The sequence below is a fragment of the Gracilinanus agilis genome, chromosome 2 (assembly GCF_016433145.1).
Source record: "Gracilinanus agilis isolate LMUSP501 chromosome 2, AgileGrace, whole genome shotgun sequence".
NCBI classification, from domain to species: domain Eukaryota; kingdom Metazoa; phylum Chordata; class Mammalia; order Didelphimorphia; family Didelphidae; genus Gracilinanus; species Gracilinanus agilis.
This window is the reverse complement of record NC_058131.1, coordinates 270,640,798-270,656,155: the sequence shown is the minus strand read 5'-3', so window position 1 is coordinate 270,656,155 and position 15,358 is coordinate 270,640,798. Positions and strand designations below refer to the sequence as shown.

Below are 15,358 nucleotides of genomic sequence, written 5' to 3'. Positions count from 1 at the left end.
GAAGGAAGAAGGGAGAGAATTAGAACTCAAAAAAATTTAAATGAATGTTAAAAATTGCTTTTACATGTAATTGGGGAATGAAATAAAATATTATTTTTAAAACATTTATCATTATTGCCATTCTCCAACCAATAAATAGTTAAGGAACATGAACAAAAAGTAGCTAGCAAGTGGATCATGACTAAGCAAAATTGTAATTTTTTTAATTTATTTCATTAAATACTTCCCAATTACATGTAAAAAATTTTTAACATTATTTTTTTAAATTCTGAGTTCCAAATTCTCTCTCTCCCTTAAGGAAGCAATATGATATCATTTACAGATGTGAAATCAGGCAAAACATTTCCACATTAGCCATGTTGCAAAAAAAAAAACAAAAACAAAAACACATGCAAAAGAAGAAGAAAGTTTTAAAAAGTATGTTTCAGTTTGCACTCAGAGTTCATCAGTTCTCTCTCTCTGGAAGTGGACAGCATTTTTCAACATGGGATGATGAAATCCTTTGGAAGTGTCTTGATAAAGTAAAGTTTCACGGTTGATCATTCCAAGACTTTACTGTTATTGTATACAATGTTTTCCTGGTTCTGCTCACTTCACTTTGCAACAGTTCATCTAAGTCTTCCCAGTTGTTTTTTCTGCAATTATCCTGTTGGAATACTTATTGTTGTGTTTTAAGAAATCACCATCACCATCATATACCACAGCTTGCTCAGCCATTCCCAATGGGTATGAAATACAACAGTCACGATCATAAATAAATTAGGTGAACATAGAAGAGTATATCTGTCAGATCTATGGGAAGGGAAGGTAAGGGATTTAAGACCAAGCAAGAGATGGAGAACATTACAAAATGTAAAGTGAATAATTTTGATTATATTAAATTAAAAAGTTTTGTACAAACAAAACCAATGCAACAAAAATTAGAAGGGAAGCAACAACTGGAAAAACATTTTTATAACAAAATTCTCTGACAAAGGTTTAATTTCCCAAATATATAAGGAACTAAGTCAAATTTACCAAAAAAAAAAAAATCAAGCCATTCTCCAATTGACAAATGGTCAAGGAATATGAATAAGCAGTTTTCAGATGAAGAAATCAAAACTATCAATAAACACACATGAAAAAGTGTTCTAAATCCCTCCTGATTAGAGAAATGCAAATCAAAACGACACTGAGGTACCACCTCACACCTAGCAGATTGGCCAATATGACAGCAAAGGCAATAATAAATGTTGGAGGGGATGTGGCAAAATTGGGACCTTAATACACTGCTGGTGGAGCTGTGAACTGATCCAACCATTCTGTAAGGCAATTTGGAATTATGCCCAAAGGGCTTTAAAAGAATGTTTACCCTTTGATCTAGCAATACCACTCCTGGGTTTGTATCCCAAAGAAATAATAATGAAAAATACTTGTACAAAAGTATTTATTGTCATGCTTTTTATAGTGACAAAAAAAAAAAAAAAAAAGGAAAAATGAGGGTGTGTCCATTGATTGGGGAATGGTTGAACAAATTGTGGTATCTCATAGCGATGGAATACTATTGTGCCGTAAGGAATGATGAACTGTAGTATTACTATGTGAACTGGAAAGATCTCCAAGAAATGATGCAGAGCAAAATGAGCAGAACTAGGAGAACACTGGAGGTGAACTAGTAGACTGATACACTGTGGCACAATCAAATGTAATGGACTTCTCTACTAGTAATAATGCAATGACCCAGGACAATCCCGAGGGACTTGAGAAAGAACGCTATCCAAATTCAGAAGAAGAAAAAAAAACTGTGGGAGTAGAAACGCAGAAGAAAAACTATGATCGATCACGTGGTTTGATGGGTATATGACTAGGGAGTTGGCTTTAGAAGAACATTTACAAATATGAATAATATAGAAATAGAAATTTGAACGATGACACATTTATAACCCAAGTGGAATTGCTTGTCAGATCCGGGAGAGAAGAAGGGAGGGAAAGAACATGAATCTGGTAACCATGGAAAAATATTCTACATAAATAAGTAAATACAAAAAAAAAAAAAAAAAGAAAGAAAATACGACAATCACATTGTGACTATGTCATAGTCTCTGCCTCACCTTCCACAGAACGAAAGCAATCTCACTCTTTCTCTCTCATTCTCCTCTCGTTCTCATTCTTTTACTTTTACTCTTTCGTTCACTCTCATAGTTTCCAAGACCGCTGGAGAGGTGGGGCTTGCTGGTATGATCTGCCCTCCCACCCCGAAAAGGAAAAGCCTCAGGAGGAGGTGCTAGGCTCCTGGGCTTGGACTTACATCTCTACCCCGCCCACTCCCTCCCTCTCTGCCCTGCCCACTCCCCTGTCCGCCCCGCCCCGCCCCGCCTACTCCCAGCCTGCCTTCCTGCCTCCGCCCTGCAATGGTTACCCTAGGCCTATCTCGAGTGGATGATGCGGTGGCTGCTAGACACCCGGTGAGCAATATGAGCCCAATCCAGGAAAATGGTAGGATCGTTCCCACAGGAGCCCATAGGAGAGGAGCTGAAAGGGGAAGGGGGAGGAGGGATTCAAAGAGAGTAGGAGGGAAGCGCCCCAGGGGGAGGGTATCGGAGGACACAAGATTGGTTTCCTGGTGTTTGGGGGGGTGGGAGGGTCTCCTCTTCGGCGCGAGAGCCTGCTGCTGTTTGGGAGCATCTTCTAGGGGACTAACACCCAGACCTGTGCTCATCTCAGGGGCTCCAGGAATATGCTGCCTGCCAATCCCAAGCCTTCATGAAAGGCATCGTCACATTCATCACAGGTAGGAAGGCGAGCTGGCTCATATGCCGGTCGGGGGCGGGATTGCCCTGGTCCTACCTATCCCCTCCTTGGCTAGGGCACACTGGGCAAGCATGGGGTCAAGCTAATCGGAGACTTGGCCCTTAGCAGGCACTGGTGCAGCCTTCTTCTTACAGAAGGTCCTACAGAGAAAATTGCCTTATCCCATGCAGTGGACCGTGCTACTGGCCATGGGTGAGTACCCGAATTTTGGAGAGGCTCAAGGTGCTAAGAGGGTGTCTGTAGTTAGGGAGATTCCTGAATCTTGACTTGTTAACTATCCCATGACCCTGACCTGTCCCAGTACTGTGATTTTGCCTTCCATTCACCCCCTTAAAAGAATGAAAAGGCTGGGAAAAGAGAGGTGAGAGCAATCAATCTGGAAGCCCTCAATTATTCGAGATCCCACTCGATGTCCCAGTGGTAGCCCTGCCCTTAAGCCCCTCTATCTACCTTTGCTGGGTGGAAACTATTTTTCCTGCTACCAGACTCTAGCCCTGGCTTCCTTTTCTTAAAGATCTGGGGGAGACTAACTATGCCCCAGATTAGAATCTATCCCATCCCCTCTTTCCACTTTCTCACGTCTAAAGTCCATTCTGCCCTCTTAGTTGCAGGCTCAGTTGGAAGCTATGCAGTGACTCGTGTGGAAACACAGAAATGCTCTAATCTCTGGCTCTTCTTGGAGACTGGACAGCTCCCCCAGAACCATGCCCCAGGTGAGAAAAACCCAAGGGCCAGGCAGGTAAGCAGACCACCTTAAATTTCTCCCAGAGAGCAATGGATATGAAGGAAACAAGGATGTGAATGAATTAAAGTAATGCCATGACCTAGAGCAGTGATGGCAAATCTATGGCATGTGCCAAAGATGGCACACAGAGCCTTATCTGTGGTACTGGAGCCCCCCTCCTCCGAGAGTTCATTACTAGAAAGGCAGAGATGCTCTCCTCCCCCTCTCCACTGTGCCTGACAACATCCCCCACCCCTTTGCCCAGCAGCCAATGGGAGCTGGGGTCATTCCCCTCGCCCTCTCTACGCTCACTGAGGACATTCCTTACTTATCCCGCCCCTCCACCCAGAAACCCAATGGGAGCACTCTCTCCCTTCCTTGGATGGAGTAAGGGGAGTGGCAGAGTGGCATTTCCTGGCTTCCTCCTCAGCAGCATGTGGTCTTCCAGTTCTCCATTCCCTCCCTCTGTGAGATCAGCATAAGAAACCAAATAGACACAGTGTTTCTATCATTTCTTACAGAGCAGCCCTCTACAGATCCAAAACAGAAGAAAAATCAGTATGGGGATGTTCTGGAGTAAGAGTCCTCCATTATTTTGTCTACAACATCATGGCTTTTCCAGCGATGCACAAGCACCCCATATTCCAATCCTTATATATACATAAAAGGTATTCTAACATTCTGTGCAGTCTTCTGTCTTTGTGCTCCCTAACCAGAAGGACTGGAAATAAAGGGTGACTAGAACTGATGTGGACAGTGGGAAAGGTACTTAAAATTGTTTTGAGTAAAAGATACTATCTTCCATCAACACTCTTAGAGGATTGGTTTAGAGGAGTGAGAAACAGAAAACACCAGGGGTGATTCCTTCATTCATCAGCTGCTTCTAAGATCTGCCATGTTTGGCCTCACTGGTATCAAAAAAATAGAATTGAAAAGAGCTAAAAGTAAAGTGGACTAATAAACAAATGAGGGCCTTCTCATTCTTCCCAGCTTGTTCCCTTAGAGGAGAATATAAATGGGGGAAGTTGAGAAGCAGACATGGAACAAAAATTGAGCATTTTAACATACACATTAAAAGAATGAATAAGGTCTAAGGACTGTGTTTAGGGTTGAAAGATATACAAAATTTATATAAGGCCTAGTCCTTGCCCTCATATAACTTAGTTTTGAATAGGGGGATAAAAAACATGCACAAGTAACAAAATAGAGCACGGTAAATACAAAACAGAAATACAAAATGGCATGGCTTGAGATGTTGCACAATGTGGGGAAAAGGAAAAAGATGGGGGTAGTAAAACACACACCACACACACACACACACACACACACACACACACACAAAACCTGATATAAAGTCAAAAATATATTTGTCTTCAGTGATTCCTGTGCTTAGGCCAAAGCTCCTCCTAACTTGGCTATAGGGTCATCATTCAGATCCACATGAGTAAAATGCCCAGTTAACCTGACTAGATAATAATAAACTTTGGCTTTGAAAGGAACCCTAGAAAGGATCACTTTACTTGATGAAAATGAGGTCCATGGGGGCAGCTGGGTAGCTCAATGGATTGAGAGCCAGGCCTAGAGACAGGAGGTCCTAGCTTCAAATCTGGCCTCAGACACTTCCAAGCTGGGTGACCCTGGGCAAGTCACTTAACCCCCATTGCCTAGCCCTTACCACTCTTCTGCCTTGGCTCCAAGGAGAAAGTAAGGATTTAAAAAACAAAACAAACAAAAAAACTGAGGCCCAGAGAGGTGAAAAGATTTGTCTGTAGATGAACCAGTAATAAGTAAAGGTGGGATTTGAACCTAGGTTCTTTTTTTCCAAATCCAATGCCCTTTCAAATATATCAAATGAATAAATTCCCTCTCCTTCCCCAGTATTGGAGAGTTGTAATTAGTTTAATTACCATAAGATCAATTTTACTTGGTCCAAGAATAAATGCCTAAGTGACCTCTTAGAGAGTAGGCCATTCTTTAAAAAAACTAGTTGAGTAATTGTAGGTTTAAAACTCTAGGGTTCTATGAGAATTGAGAATCCTAGACTGTCACAGAGCTCCACTGAGCTCACAATTAATGATACAATCTGATCAGAGACATTACTTAGCCCATCGAGCAGAGTAGAGGAAGGTGGGCAGGTAACACCAGAGCTTTGAGAGCTTCCCCAGTGGGGGAAAAGAAAGAAGACTTGAGAGGGACCTGTGAATGTCACCATGAGGGTCAAGGAAATAAATAGCCCAAGGGATAGGATCCATGAGCTAAAGACCGTCATCAAGTTCCAAGGTAAGCTTTATACCTATTCATTCAGTCTTGGACCCTGTCATGATGGGTGGAGGGCTCTTGGGAAAAAGACAATCAGTAAATCTAGAGCATACTGGGTGCCCAGCCCATGTGCTTGGCACTTTATGGATATATCCAAGTTGAAAAGAATATGTTCCTCAGCCTTATGGACTCAGACTCCAAAAGGACTAACAGCTGAAACACAAATGAATAGAAAATAATATAGAACAAGCTGATAACAGAGTTTGAAATATGGTACAAATATATCTCAGAGTTCAAGAAGAGGAAGATCAAAGTTTGAGTTTCAAGGAAGTTCCAGGAAAGTTCTAAGACTTGAATTAGGCTCCAAAATATGGGATTTGTTCAACTAAATAGTAATAAAGGGAAAGTTTTAGGGAAGGATCAAGGGACAAAAGATGAAACTCAGGAGAAGGCTGTGGAATTCTAGAGTGTATTCCCCAGTCCCTATCTTCCCATACCTTTACACTGAGACTCTCCTAAAAATGAATGTTGTGTGATTTGAACAAATTCTGTGAAGAGAACATGGCTAAGAGGAGAAGAACAGGAAGCAATTTGACATTTATTTATTTGGGATCAACTCTTAAGAAGTCATTTCCCCCTCAGATAATCCACTGGTCCAGAGTAATGGGGGTGATGTATAATAATTGGCTTTACTCTCAGAGATAATCACTGAGGTTGGCCAGATGAGATCTCCCTCAAAGATCTATCTTGGAACAGGGGGCCACTGGGAATATTTTCTGTCAACCACTTTGTGGTTGGGCTTCTGTGCCCATCCATGCTGCCTCTGATTTACCCCTAGAAAAAAGCCGGCTTCTACAAAGCAAGTCCTTCGAGGAGAGGACAGACCAGAACAAAGATGTGATTAGTATCCTGCAGAACAATGTGCGACATTTCCATCAGGACTGGACAGTTGCCAAAAAAGTATGGAACTTAATCTTTAAGACCTCACTAAGGACCCAGTACTCTTAGTCCTTATATAGAACATAGCCACCTAGACTCTGGGAGACTCTCTCTCTCTTTCTCTCTCTCTCTCTCTCTCTCTCTCTCTCTCTCTCTCTCTCTCTCTCACCTATATATCTACATTCTCCAGTGCTTTACCCTGAGTCACTTCCTCAGCTTCAGGTTTTTCTGAGCAGTAGACAATTCCTGGAAAGGAAAGGAAAAAAAGTATTTCTCCAGATTCCTGTAGCCCCATGACTCAAAGTCATTGTGCCCCTCCTCCCCTAGTGACTAAGCTAAACCTACCTTTCTTGGAAGAAGTTTAGCCCTAGAGCAGGGGTCAGCAACATTTGGCTCTTGAACTATATCTGGCTCTTTTGAGGGCCAGATATGGCTCTTTCTGCAGGAGCCATAAAGTCAATTTTTTTTCAGGCACTGTTACAGGAGTGCGCACTGTGAGCACTGTACGGCTCTCACGAAATTGCATTTTAAAAAATGTGGTGTTTATGGCTCTCACGGCCAAAAAGGTTGCTGACCCCTGCCCTAGAGGGTGAGAGAGGTGAATGAGAGAAAGACAGAGACCTGGGTTCAAATCCCACTTTTGATACTTACTATCTTAGAAAAGTTACTTATTGGGGCACCTAAATATCAGTGGATAGAGTGCCAGGTCTATAGTCAGGAGGCGCAGAGTTCAAATCTGGCCTCAGATAACTCAGACACTTCTTATTTGTGTGTGACCCTAGGCAAGTCATTTACCTAACCCTTGCCCTTCTGTCTTAGAGTTGATACTCTAAGACAGAAGGTAAAGGTTTAAAAGAAAAAGAAAAGTCATTTATTCTCCTTATGTCTCCATTTCCTCAACTGTAAAGTGAGAGGGAAGAAGAGGTTGGACTAGGTGATCTCTGAGATCTGTTCTAGCCCTAGATTTATAATCTATATCTGTGATCTAGGGCATCTCTAAAGAAGCTTCTTCCAACTAGGGACAATTTCAGTTGCAGAATAAACCAAATAGAGTGCAGAACAAGGAAACCATATGGAAAGAGAAATTGGTCATTACTTGGAGCAGGATTAAAAACCCCAGTTTTCCAGACTTCCCTAATCAGGAGCATAGATAAACCAAAGAGACCCCCATACCTCATCCCAGCTCAGGATCTTAGGCAAGAGAATTGTGCTGATTCCATGGCCTCACGGAACCTGAGAGTCATAGAAATTGAGAGCTGGAAGGAACCTTAGAGACAACTTATTCCAACCTCATAATACAAAGAGGCTTAGATGTGATAGGAAAAACACCCTGTGCCCTGGAAGTATTGGGTCCTTTGGGTTAGTCAATCAACGCACATTTAGTAAGCACCCAGTATGTGCCTGCCAGGCACCATGCTAAACCCTGAGGATACAAAGAAAGGCTAAAGTCAGTATCTGCCCTCAAGGAGTTTCCAATCTAATGGAGGAAAACAATATACAAATAAGCTATATACAAGATAAATTGGAAACAATTCATAGAGGGAAGATACTAGAATTAAAGGAAACCAAGAAAAGCTTCCTGAAAAAGGTGGGATTTTTAGCTAGGATTTGCAGGAAGCCAGTGAAGCTGGGAGGCAGAAATGTGGAGGGAGATCAATCCGTGCCTGAGGGACAGATAGCCCATGAAAATGCCCTGAGATAGTATTTTGTTGGAAAGAGTGGTATCTCTGGATTAAAGAGCATATTGCAGGTAGGGAGTGAGAGAAGAGAAGACTTGGGAAGGTAGAGGATGAAAGAGATTATCAAGGTCTTTGAATGCCAAATAGGACTTTTTACTGGATCCTGGAGATGATAGGGTACCATTTGATCTTAGGGGAAGGCATGGAGGAAGTGCATGGCCAGACCAAAGCATTAGGAAGATCATTTTTACCTCTGAGTAAAGGATAGACAGACTAACCAGAAGACTATTGCAATGGTCCAGGCACAACGAAATAATTAAAGTCTGTACCTGAGTGTTGGCAGAGTCAGAGAAGGGGGCCTATGCAAGAGATGATACAAAGGTCAAATCAACAGGTCTTAGCAACAAATTGGATATGGCAGGGTGAGAATGAGGAATGGAGAATGAAACCTAAGTTTTGAACCTAGGTAATATGAAGGACAGGGGTATTTTTGACAGTAAAAGGGAAGTTAGGAAGAGGGGACTAACTGAAGGGAAAAGATAATGAATTCAGTTTGGAACATGTTATGTTTAAGACATCTACAAGACATCCAGTTCATGAGATACCTAATAGTCAAGTCTGAAATGTGAGACTAGTGGTCAGCTGAGAAGCTAGAGCTAGATAAGCAGATTTGAAAATCAACAACAAAGAGATGATAATTGAATCCATAGGAGCTGATGAGATCACCAAGTGACATAAAATAGAATAAAAACCCAGAGCACAGCCATTTGTCCTGATATATGATCTCTCAAGCTGGATTATAAAGAGGGTCTTTAATTAAATATAATAAAAATAATAGTTCATGTTTATATAGTGTTTTAAGGTTTGAAAAATGTTTAATATGCATTTTCTCTTGACCCTCATAAAAACTCTTTGAGGTAGGTGTTACTGTTGTCACCATTTGAAAAATATGGAAACGTAGATTAACTGACTTGCAAAGGCTCATTCAGTTATTGTCCCAGGTAGAATGTGAACCCAGATCTTGCAAATCTAACGTTCTATTCACTATAACTTCAAAATCTGTCCAAAATGGCATCAAGGAAAGACAATGTTTCATGAAGTAGGATAGGCAGAGTTAAACAGGTTGGGAGAAGGAAGTGAGTCAGTAAGAAATTAATTTGGGATAGAGCAGTGGTTCCCAAACTTTTTTGGCCTACCATCCCCTTTCCAGAAAAAAATATTACTTAGCACCCCCTGGAAATTAAATGTTTTTAATTTTAATAGCAATTAATAGGAAAGATATATGTATTAATGTTTCTACCTTTTTCGTAAAATATAGTAAAGAAAGGTGTAAATTAGAAACATTGAACTTTGTAATTATGAAACTGTTTATTGAACTCAGAAATGCACCAGTGGCCATCACTGCTCCCCTGGATTGGTGCAGCACCCACCAGGGGGTGGTGGCGCCCACTTTGGGAATCACTGGGATAGAGGAACTGGAACAGGTACAGAGGAAACTTGGCAGGAAGAAGCAATCAATTTGAGGAGGAAGGGAGGAAACCTGGACTTGAAGTTAGAAGACCTTAGAACCTTGATTATGACACTCAGTAGTTGAATGACTATAGGCAAATCACTTTATCTGAGCTTTAGGATCTTCAACAACCAATCAAGAATTTATGAAGCATCTATTATGTGCAGCTCTGGAGATACAAGTACAAAGAATAAAAAACCATTCTCACAATGAGCTTACATTCTAACAAGGAAGATGAGTATGCATAAAAAGCAGCTATATTTGCTTGAAGAATAGAGTCACATGACCAGATCTGCACTTGAGCAAAATTACTTTAGTAGTACCACATTAGGTGAACTGGAGTGGGGAGAGTCTTAAGTTAGGGAAACCCATTCATAATAATAGTCTGGATGAGAAATGAATGAGGGACTGAGAGAAGGGTTTGGATGCAATAGATGTTGTGGAAGCAAGATTTGACAACTATGTGCATTTTTGGAGTAAGTTTTAAGAGTCTAGGATGATACCCAGAATATAAACCAGGAAGACTAGCAGAATGATAGTGTCTTCCACAGAAATAGAGATTATAAAATGAGGTGATTATACTTACAATACCTTCCTCATAGCAATGAAAGGGCTTTGTAAACTTTAAGACACTATATCAATATATGCAATTATTAATTTTGTTGGGTGGGGATTGGACTGGGGACTGAGGCTGGACCCTGGGGTGTCCCAGTGTGTGTGGGAGACAGCTGTGGCTCTGAAACAGACCAGCCAAATTTCCCCCAACCCTACAGTATGATGAATGGACCATTGCCCGGGCCTGCCGGAAGGACTTATCTTTGAAGTTGGCCACCAGCCGAAGCACTGTGGAGGTAACAACTAAGGGAGAAAGCATAACCAGGAATCATAGAATGTGGAAAGGGTATCTCCTACAAAACCCTCTCAAAAAATGATTCAAGGGACCATTCTTTGGGGCTTAAGTGGGGAAATTTCAAAAGGGATCAATATCCACCAAGCTATGATCAGAACATAGAGGCGTCCAAAGACAGCTTACCTCAATAGGGAGACTGTAAATTACAGCATCCTTAGTCTTTGAAAAAGCTCTAAAGTCTTGCCATTGGTTTTTGGAGCTCAGAATTGGGGGTGGCAGATGGTGTCATTGAAGCAGAAACACAAGAGGAAACCTTGAAAATAGGAGAAGCTCTATAGAGCTGAAACATCCAATCATTCCTATTCCATCACCCCATACCATCCTCCATCCTTTTACCATCACTAGTCTTAGGCCCCATCCTGATTCTTCCCCTCTATATTCTTCCCCAAGCTCCTCCTGTAGCCATTCCTTTGTCCTTCTCCCTTCTTGTGTATCTTGGCCCTGGCCCAGCCCTCTCACACCTCCACAGGTGGCTCGAGAAAAGCTGCGTAAGTATGTTTTTGACCGAGTGAACGTTCACAATGTGATGCTGCACCTGGTTCGGCAGCGAGGGGAGAGGCTAGAAAACATGCAATCAGAGCTAGAAAATCTACTGAGCCGGCAGAACAGTACCAAAGAAGAGCTGCAACAGCTGCAGGTGAGAGGGCAGCCCCACAGGACCCAAGACTATGTTAGAGCTTCCCCTCATCCCTAGTCAAAAAAGAATTTGAATTCTGGGAGAAATAGCTCAAGAACCCATCCTTGGGCCCCTCAGCATTAGGACCAAAAAAGCCTTGCCCAGAGCTTGCTGTGCTCAAAGAACTAAAACCATACATAATACCCAAGGCAAACCCCACAAAGGGAGGGAAATAACCCCTGTGTGGAGCCAGATTCCAGAGTGTGAGTACAAGCCCAGTGCTGGGGAGGTTTATACAGGGCCAATGCTGGGATGAGGGAGGGAAGAGGGGCAAAAAAAGTGGGGTTGGGAAGGAGTTCCTCCCAACCTACCATTTGATACTTCCTATTTTAACAAATTATTCTCACTAAGTGATAAGCTCTGTTGTTTCTAGCTGCTGAAGAACTTCAAGTACTGTCAGTGACCTCTAAATTCAGCACCTTCTAAATTTTAACTGCCCTGCCCTAGTTATGACTCTGGCCTTACCATTCAAGCATCTTCCTACCCCTGGCCATCCCATTTGTGCTCCAGTAATTACTACTAGCTATACACACAAACACACATACTGCTCTCAACTTCCTGCTCTTGCCCAGATCATCCGCCAGTTAGAGAACAGTATTGAAAAGACAATGATCAAGATCAACACTAGCCAGAACCTCTATTCACTCTACGTTCGGCTGTTGGATTATCTGAAAAAAGTGAGTCCCATCCCTCCTGTTCCCACCTCCATGGCCCACCCATACTGCATTTTAAGTAGGTTAGTTTAGTCACAGGAAGTATATTCAGGGTGGGGAGGGATGGGGGGAAGCAATGAACTGATAGATGTCCTCTATTCAAATCTCCACTACTTGTGTGTTCTTGGGCCTCCCTGGGTCTGAGTTTCCTCATCTGTAAAATAGGGTTGGGCCAGACCATGTTTTAGGTACCTTCTAATATTCCAGATTTGAGCCCACCTATGATTTTCCTGCTTTGGCCTCAACCACCCCAACCATAATTTAATGACCATTAGTAGCCCCTGAAGGATGAATCAATTCAAAGTGAAATATTATCTATGGTTATAGTATCCCGCTGAAAGCATTCTCCTCCTCTGCTGAAGCACCTCTAGCTTTGTTTTCCATGCTATCAACCAAAGGTCAAAACAAAGAAGTTGCCTCCATTGTTTTTTTTAAGCATGTATATCCAGCAATTACTTCTCTGACTTCTCTAGTGCTCCCTCCTTTTAAGCAATCAAAAAGCATTTATTAAGCACTCATAATGGACCAGGCACTGTACTAAGCACTGTCTATATGTAAGTACATGTAAGTCAAATACAGAGTAGTTGGGAAGCCACTTCTGAGGGGAAGGTACTAGCTGCTGGGGGGCCCAGGAAAGGCCTCCAGTAGAAGATGGGATTCACATATGATTCCGGTGCACAAGTCAATAAGCATTTATTAAGGACTTATTACCCAATCAAATGTTCTTCTAGAAGGAGAGAATATTAGAATATCAAATGCATACAACAGAAGTTCTGCCCTAAAATAAAGGGGAAGGTTTACCATTATTTGGTCAGTTTAGATTAGAAATTTTGAAGTCTTCCATCCAAGGATTTGCCCTTGCAGTTTTAAAATATCATTTCAGTGCTTCAAGAATGCAGAATTTCATTCCTATGGGCCATTTCTCTCCCTCTGCACACTGTCAACCCCTCAAAGTCTTAGGAGATAGTCTTCTAACTTAATCGTGGCTTTAAAAAATGCCTTCTGGGACTGAGACCATAGGAGTATTGATTTAGTACTGAAAGAGACTTTAGATGCTTAACAGTTTGGGGTGGGGAGAGGGGACAGTCCTCAAACTTTATCAGAATATACAGAGATTTGCCTCCTCTTCTGGGAGCTCCTATCTCTACTGATCTATAGAGTCAACAACTTATGGACTTAAAGAGCTGAGTTTCTTCAATGCCTTGAGAGGTTAAGTGACTTGCCCAGAGACATACCATTAAGTACGGGTCAGAGGCAAACCTTGAAAAACCCAGGCCTGCTTTCTCTATTCATTATACCACCTTCCTCTCCATTAATAAAGAAATGCAAAGGAAAACAATAGGTTTTCTACCTCATGCTCATTAAACATAAGAATTTTTTTTAAACTGTTCTAACACCAGTCACTTAATTCTCCACATCTATCCCCACTTAGATCAGAATCAGAACCAATGTGCAGATTGGGATCATCAAGCCCACATGCAAGATAAATCTTCTTACTTGTTCCCCTAATCCCATTCCTTCCTGTATTCCCAAAGGGGGCTTGTCCTTTTGATGATTTCTCCTCATCCTTCTCTTCATTATTTATCATCTCCTTTCCCAGTGTCCACAAATTTGCCCGTTTTCCCCACCCATAAAAAATTATTCACCGAACTTTGTCATTTGCTCATGTAACTTTCCCATCTCCCCTTAAAAAAACTAGAAAAAGTCATCTGCATTTGCTATGTCCTTGTCTTCACTTCCCATTCACTACTCACCCTATTGTAATATGATGACTAAAAGGATCATTCTCCTGAAACTTCTCTCTCAAAAGATCTTTTAGCTATTAATTTGATGGCCTTTTCTCAGTCTTTATCCTACTTGATTTCTCTGCAGCTTTTTTTTTCTTTTAAACATATATCAATATTCATTTTTAACATGTTTACATACTTCATGCCCCTACCTTCCCCCTCACCCACCCCCTCACCCCCGCTCTCCCCCCACCCATGGCCAACGCACATTTCCACTGGTTGTAACATGCGCCCTTGTTCAGGGCCCATTTCCAAATTGTTGTTAGTTGCATTGGTGTGGTCGTTCCGATTCTACCTCCCCAATCATGTCCGCCTCAACCCGTGCGTTCAAGCAATTGCCCATCCTCTATGTTTCCCCTCCTGCAGTTCCTCCTCCGAATGTGGGTAGCGTTCTTTACCACAAATCCCTCAGAGCTGTCCTGTGTCACTGCATTGCTGCTGGTTCAGAAGTCCATTGCATTCGATTCTACCACAGTATATCAGTCTCTGTGTACAATGTTTTTCTGGCTCTGCTCCCTTCGCTCTGCATCAGTTCCTGGAGGTCTCTCCAATTCACATGGAATTCCTCCAGTTCACCATTCCCCCAAGAGCACAATAGTATTCCATCACCAGAATACACCACAGTTTGCTCAGCCATTCCTCAATCGAAGGGCATACCCTCCCTTTCCAGTTCCTTGCTACCACAAAAAGCGCAGCTATAAATATTTTCGTACAAGTCTGTTTATCTATGATCTCCTTGGGGCACAAACCCAACAATGGTATAGCTGGATCAAAGGGCAGGCATTCCTCCATAGCCCCTTGAGCATAGCTCCAAACTGCCAGCCAGAATGGCTGGACCAGTTCACAACTCCACCAGCAATGCATCAACGTTCCAATTTTGCCACATCCCCCCCCAGCACCCACCACTCTCCCCTTCCTTCACTCCAGCCAATCTGCCAGGTGTGAGGTGATACCCCAGAGTTGCCCCAACTTGCATTTCTCTAATCACCAGAGATCTAGAACACCCTCTCATGTGCTTACTGATACCCTTGATTTCCTTACCTGAAAATTGCCCACTCGTCCCCTGCCCATTTTTCAATTGGGGAATGGCTTGATTTTTTTATACAACTGATTTAACTCCTTGTATATTTGAGTAATTAGACCCCTGTCAGAGTTTTTTGTCATAAAGATTTTTTCCCAATTTGTTGTTTCCCTTCTGATTTTGACTACATTGTTTTTGTTTGTACAAAAGCTTTTTAGCTTAATATAATCAAAACCATTTAATTTACATTTTGTAATTTTCTCTAACTCTTGCTTGGTTTTAAAATCTTTCCTTTCCCAGAGATCTGACAGGTATACTATTTTGTGTTCACTTAACTTATTTATAGTTTC

General features: G+C 42.0%; 2 protein-coding genes across 3 annotated transcripts in view; both read left to right on the top strand.

Annotated features, from left to right (window-relative positions):
* Positions 1 to 2,019: 2,019 nt before the first annotated feature.
* On the top strand, positions 2,020 to 4,196 carry TMEM141 (transmembrane protein 141). Of its 2 annotated transcripts, none has more exons than XM_044661241.1 (5): positions 2,020 to 2,444; positions 2,704 to 2,770; positions 2,896 to 2,982; positions 3,396 to 3,503; positions 4,036 to 4,196. In XM_044661241.1, the coding sequence occupies exons 1-5, from the start codon at positions 2,391 to 2,393 to the stop codon at positions 4,092 to 4,094; spliced, it is 375 nt and encodes a 124-aa protein (XP_044517176.1). In that variant the 5' UTR covers positions 2,020 to 2,390; the 3' UTR covers positions 4,095 to 4,196. The 2 variants fall into 2 exon arrangements, with proteins under 2 accessions (XP_044517176.1, XP_044517177.1); XM_044661242.1 differs by having other exon boundaries at positions 2,021 to 2,444; positions 2,899 to 2,982.
* Positions 4,197 to 5,724: 1,528 nt separating this feature from the next.
* Positions 5,725 to 15,358, top strand: part of CCDC183 (coiled-coil domain containing 183) — a 26,928-nt gene continuing 17,294 nt past the window's right edge. Inside the window, exons 1-5 of the mRNA XM_044661240.1 lie at positions 5,725 to 5,794; positions 6,612 to 6,733; positions 10,675 to 10,752; positions 11,281 to 11,448; positions 12,060 to 12,164. Coding sequence (XP_044517175.1) covers positions 5,725 to 5,794; positions 6,612 to 6,733; positions 10,675 to 10,752; positions 11,281 to 11,448; positions 12,060 to 12,164 — 543 coding nt within the window. The remainder of the gene's footprint in view (positions 5,795 to 6,611; positions 6,734 to 10,674; positions 10,753 to 11,280; positions 11,449 to 12,059; positions 12,165 to 15,358) is intronic.

Bases quoted from the DNA above. Each gene is read 5' to 3' on its own strand.
- TMEM141 (XM_044661241.1), top strand. From the start codon at position 2,391: ATGGTTACCCTAGGCCTATCTCGAGTGGATGATGCGGTGGCTGCTAGA. The intron at 2,445-2,703 runs GTGAGCAATATG...TGCTCATCTCAG, and splicing joins CGGTGGCTGCTAGACACCCG to GGGCTCCAGGAATATGCTGC. The intron at 2,771-2,895 runs GTAGGAAGGCGA...CTTGGCCCTTAG, and splicing joins CATCGTCACATTCATCACAG to CAGGCACTGGTGCAGCCTTC.